This window comes from Charadrius vociferus, unplaced genomic scaffold (genome assembly GCF_000708025.1).
Source record: "Charadrius vociferus isolate BGI_N301 unplaced genomic scaffold, ASM70802v2 scaffold51, whole genome shotgun sequence".
NCBI classification, from domain to species: domain Eukaryota; kingdom Metazoa; phylum Chordata; class Aves; order Charadriiformes; family Charadriidae; genus Charadrius; species Charadrius vociferus.
Genome location: NW_009646939.1, coordinates 1,241,183 through 1,246,966, shown reverse-complemented (window position 1 = coordinate 1,246,966; position 5,784 = coordinate 1,241,183). Strand labels below are relative to the sequence as shown.

At 38.2% G+C, this 5,784-nt stretch overlaps 1 protein-coding gene across 1 annotated transcript in view; it reads right to left on the bottom strand.

Moving 5' to 3' along the window:
* Positions 1-1,420: 1,420 nt before the first annotated feature.
* LOC104295236 (prostatic acid phosphatase-like) overlaps positions 1,421-5,784 on the bottom strand; it is a 19,188-nt gene continuing 14,824 nt past the window's right edge. Inside the window, exons 8-11 of the mRNA XM_009894959.1 lie at positions 5,193-5,275; positions 3,271-3,377; positions 2,483-2,652; positions 1,421-1,539 (exon numbers count right to left, since the gene is read on the bottom strand). Coding sequence (XP_009893261.1) covers positions 1,421-1,539; positions 2,483-2,652; positions 3,271-3,377; positions 5,193-5,275 — 479 coding nt within the window. The remainder of the gene's footprint in view (positions 1,540-2,482; positions 2,653-3,270; positions 3,378-5,192; positions 5,276-5,784) is intronic.

The window sequence follows — 5,784 nt, the reverse complement described above, 5'->3', positions numbered from 1 at the left end:
ACTGATTTGAAGCTATGCCTGAGCTAAGCAGCTTCATCTCTTGGCTTTCTCTAGACTTTTGCACCTCAACAGGACTCATTAGCTTGAGCACATAATTGCTTATTATATCTGTTGGGCTGAACCTGCTGTTGGGACCTGTATGTATAGTTGTCTTGATTTTTAAAAAGGCTTCTCCATGATAATGTAATTCACAGTATCCTCTGCAGGACTACAGGATAAAAAAAATCTTGATTCAGCCCTTGAAACATATGACGATAAGCAGTATTTTATACAACAATATTAGTGCTTATGATACTAGTTTATGATACTAGAGAGCAATTATGAAAAGGCATTCCCTGATTTTAGGAACTTATAATCTAAACAAAACATATTGCACAGAAGAGATCAACATAAAAAAAAGCAGAATCATTGTTTTCTTACTTTCAGTGCATGTCTTGTTAACATAAGGGGTTTTGAACAGAGCAAGGAGTTAAAGGAGTTATTGTAAATTAAAATGAAAGGCGATGAACACAGTCATAGCTTGAGGAATTAAGAATGGCTCAAAGAACTAAGATTATAGAAGGGACCTGAAGCAGGGCAGAGAACAGTTGCATCATAGAAAAGATGCAGGGCAAAGGATCATTCATGACTGGGAGCTCAGAAAAATAGGAAAGCAGTGTAGCAACAGAAGATAGAGTTTAATGTATTTATTTATCCACATGACTGAAGTTGTGGACACTGACCAAGATCCTGTTGCACTAAGCTTCTTGCTTATGCCTGGATATGCGACAGAGCTCCCTCCAGTTTCTACTAATTTAAGTGACAGCTATAGTAGTGTAACTCCTTTGAAAAGCAGGCTGCAGACTTTTATTAGCTGAAGGCCAAGGTCAAAACTCATGCATAGATTTGCAAGAATAAATGCAGAAACAGTGTGCCCAAGTGCTGGTATGAATCGTTTTCACACAGTAATTGCAGCTCCTGCTCACTGAAAACATTTTTCTGTGCATCAACAAAATAGCCATTTATAAGAAGTAAGGAAAATATTATAGACTGTGATTTGAAAGAAAGAGTCATTGAGCAGGTAAGAGAGAAGTAGAGGGCTAAATGGTAATAGGCAATAGAAAAAAAACTATAGGCAATAGCATCCCTTCACCCCACTGGTTGACTTAAGAGAGAGTAATAGTAGTGGAAAACCTAAAGAAAGATATTGAAGTAATTCCATCTTTGTACAAAAGTAAATTCTTAACGGTAACGTATTTCTACAGTATTTCTCACTGCAGATGTTTAGTATTTTAGGAGCTAGGCCTCAGATACCTCAGCCCTTCAAGTTTATTGAATATGCTTTGCAGATTAATTTGGCCAGAGCACACTGATGGATATAAGCAACTTCAAGAATTGCTTGATGTCTAGCTGCTCTCTCTTTCATTTCTTTACCTCCCTTTTAAATGTCTTGGTAATTGTTTCTGCGCCTGCAGCGTCCATAATGATAAAGGAGGTAGAGCAGTACAAGGTCAAAAATGAACAACAAGCCAACAGCAACATCAAATCCGATAAAAATATCTGTGAAAAAAACCCAATAAACGAAAAGGGAGTTAATGAAAGACATACAGGTATATAATTTTGGATACAGAGATACAGTCTAATTACAAATATGTACAATGGAAATATAGTTACATTTTGTTCATATTTCTGGCAAGATCACATGGCCTGCATTTGCTGACATATGCAAGTAAGTATAAAAAAATGTACTTTGATCCTGGAAATGTACAGATAGCTTCCTGTGCATGGGTAAGTCTTATTCCTAGGTTTTCACAGGGCAACAGGTACTGTGTGAAGTTAAGGCAAACTAGGAGTTTCATCAAGGATCAGCAAAACACTGAACATATGCAGGAAGGGGGAAATACCAGGACTGTTGGAAAGTAGCATGGGTTGCCTTGCCCTTCACTTTCCTCCTGGAAATAATATTCAGGCAGGAAGAGGTTATCAGCTCTCGGCTGTTGGTAGTCCGAGGCAAACAGCTGCTGTATCTGAGTGGATCAGCTGCACTCTGTGTATACAGTGGAGGTTAAGGTATGCTCAATACATAGTACACATGCCAGAAATACAGGCGCATCAGTCTTACTGTGCATGTGCAAGCCATTTTCGCTTTGCGTCTATAGAAGGACTGATGCATCCAACATACACAGGACTCCTTGTGTAGCACCCACACCCATATTTCTGTTGGACTTTTTCAGCAAGCAGAGCCCTAGTTTTGGCCATGGCCTTTAGGTAGGTCCCTATGTGAGCATGCTAATAACAGTACTGCCTTCACACTGGTGGGCGAGTCTACTCTTCACATTTTCAGAGAAATTTAATTTCTGGTGGCTTTCCCTGTCCATAGTAAAGCTGGTCCACACTTACTAAAGGGATATCTACCTATTGTGTGAAAGGTACAAAGTTTGGAGCCATGGATACAGTTTCTGCTTTGATGTCTTATATAGAAAACACAGAGCTGTTACATTACCTTTCATTTTGTCTTTCTTCCCACATTCTTTTGACCAGTTTTCTGCAATCACAGGAGAAACTAGTTCAGCAAACTTCTCAAGTGGACAAGAAGAGTTGCATCCTGGCAGAGTGAGTAGGTAAGGATCCTTTGAAGAATCGTTCCGATAATGCATTTCAATGCTATATCGCCTAATTAATAACATTGAAAAGATTTTTTTAAAAAAGGTTTTTAAACACAAGGTTTCCTATTTAGAGACAGAATGTTTGTAATAGGCTCTACCATCCTATTCTAGAACCCATTCTTCAAGAATGGAGGCTTTGTGAAAGACATCTGCAAAGCCCACTTTGCCAAACCTGGTTACATTACTGCACAGATCACCAGTCAGCTCAAAAGGTCCTTCTGAAGGCTCCTTGAATGGCAACAGCACCAGGCTCTTCTAAGCCAACTGGTTTACCTTGGGATTTATGAGATGTCTTGGAAATGTTGTTGCTATCATTTGAAGAAGCAGGAAAATTTATTTTACCATTTACTTCCAGTGGGTAAGGCCTGTTTTCCTCCTCTTCCCATCTTTCAAGGCACACAGATACATGCACATCCAGCAAATGTAATTTTTCCTAGTCTTAATATAACTTTGTGCCTGTGGACTGCTCAGTGAAGTATCAGTTTTAAATAAATTTGTATCTCCTCACAATATTTGAGAGGAAAATGATTTTGGGGAAGAGGTAACCAAGTTCCAAACACTCCTTGTTCTTGTATAGATAAGATACTTGCCCACTGCTTTCTTGTATAGCTAAGAGGATACTTGCCCACTGCTTTCTTGGTAGAGTTCAAAAAACTGGCAAGCAGCATATGGTGGCAGTTTTCCATTGAAAATATTGAGAGCAATCTGAAGGGCCCCAACTGTGGTGTCATGCTATTAGGAAAAAGAAAAATCCATCTTTGAAAGTCAGTTAAGTCAACTACCATTTATCCAGAGTAATGAGACGAGTAGAGAGGAAGTGGAAATCATGATAAACAAAACCTGTGTAAATTTGACCATAAAAATATATTCAGCATACTAACTACTGGGGAAAACATGTTGACAGATTACTACAGACAGCAGGGGGCACTTCCAAAGAGCTACTGCAGTATGTGTCCTACACCATGTGGCAGTGTTTTGGAGACAGAGATATTGGGGGAAATCAAGAGGTGGTCTGAGAAATAAATCTAGTTTTTCAGTGCATTTTGCTACTCCTTCCTTCAGGAGTGTTTTCAGTTCCAAAGTCAGATTGAAGCAGTATAAGGTAATATATCCTATGGCATTTTGAGATACAAGTACTTTTTTTAGATAGTATACCAGACAAATAGTGGCATACAAAGACTTTTCTCATCGCCTCTACACGCACTCCAGAACTTTTTTAATTGCTGGTCCTTCTGTTTGGACTTAGACAGTAAAATACCAGTTTGGCTTCTATTTTGATGGACTTGGTTACCCATCCACCTGCAGTCCCTTCCTCTCCCCATTATCCCTCTTCTTGTAGGATATCGCAGGAGGAAGAGCTGAAGGAAGAAAGTCCAGACATCTTGATGCCCAATTTGTGGAAGCATCCTTATATAAATATTTGCTAGGCTTTTTTGTATTGTAGTCTAACAGCTATGCTTTAATTACTATTCAGGATCTGGAACTTTTTAGACTGATGACTTTCAAAAATAAGATTATACTTGGCCTCAAGGCATTAAAGCAGCAGTGAAAATGCTGGATGCACTTCTTCCTTTTCAAAAAGAATACAGTAGGGCTAGAAAACACATAGAAAAGGCAGCAAGAAAGATTTAATGTATTGAGCGGTTGCTATATGAGGAAAGATTAAAAAGGGTAGGACTCTGTCTTAGAAAAGGAAAGATAAAAGAGATGTGACAGAAAATAGTAAATCCATGAGTGACGCAGGAAAAGTGAATAAAGAATGACTATTCCCTATTTCTCACAATAGAAATGCTAGGAAGGGGTTAAATCACTTATTAAGTTTTTTAAAAAATAAGGAAGTACTTTTTTTTTTATTTTAACACACAAATCATTGCCACAGGATGTTGCAGAGGCCAAAAGTATGAATGCATTAAAAAATTGATTAGATAAATTGATGGAAGAAAGTCTGTCAAGAGCTGTTAAACACACAGACACAGATTCTATCTCAGGAAGTCCCTAAGCCACAGATTGCTGGAAGGTTGTATCAGGGGAAACATCGCTCTGTGCTGGCATTATTCTCACATTCTTCCCTGTTGTTGGCCATTGTTAGAAGCAGGATAATGAATGAGCTAAGTGGATCTTGGCCTGACCCAAATGGCCCTCTTCATCCTCTAAAATAAAATATATATGAAAAAAAGAATCCACATCTGTGTCACCCCTTTCTAAGGAGAGGAAGGGTTTGGAGGTGCAGCTGAAGTTCTGCTATGTATGAGCATCTCTGGGTTGGGAGCACTTAAGGCAAGATGCAACTTATAGAAACTGCACCGTTAAGTTGCAGAAAAAATGGATGACAAAATACATAGTATTCTTTACCAAGTACAGTTTGACTGGAACTGAGGTGAGATCCATGCTCCTGCTGTGTTTTTGTACAGACTGGTGTTCAGCTTGTTAGCTGAATTGAACACTATTATTCTTTCATCTAACTTACAGGGAAACTCTGATTATTCTCTTTCAGGATCTTTTACTGGTAAAATCGTAGAAAGATTTATGAAAGATGAAAATACTCACTGCAGAGTAGACCTCCATTTTTCTTTGTTTTGAAGAATTGGCAGCTTGTTTAATACTATTTAAAATAATATTCACAAGGACACCTTAAAAAGATGGGAACAAGGAAGAGGAAAATGAAGATATAACATTTGCATAGAAACCAAAAAGGCAAAAGATTTTGAGTATCAAATAGAAGACTCAGGCATCATAGTAATTTTTTAGCTTACTGCAAGTTCATAACTAGAGAGAAGATAGTAAAGAGGTGAAATATATCATTCATCATTCAGGTCAAGTGAAGTGGCAGGATTTACAGGAAATCACCTAGAACTATCCTTAGAACTGGGGCTAATGACACTTCCAGTTTTGTTATGCCGAGACCTCCTCGCCATCATCTTTTGTGTTTGCAGTGTTGCAATAATGACAGCTGTGCTAGCCTCTTCCTCTCTAGATATAGAAGAAATATTTTTAACTGTTTACTTCCAATAAGTCACACAGTATCAATTCTTCATTTTTCCAAAGCTCTTTTGTACTTCATCTCCAGACCAGAGATATTCTAAAGCCAATGGGTTAAGGGCAGCAGAAATTCCCTGTAGCGCAATTTATACTATTCTAG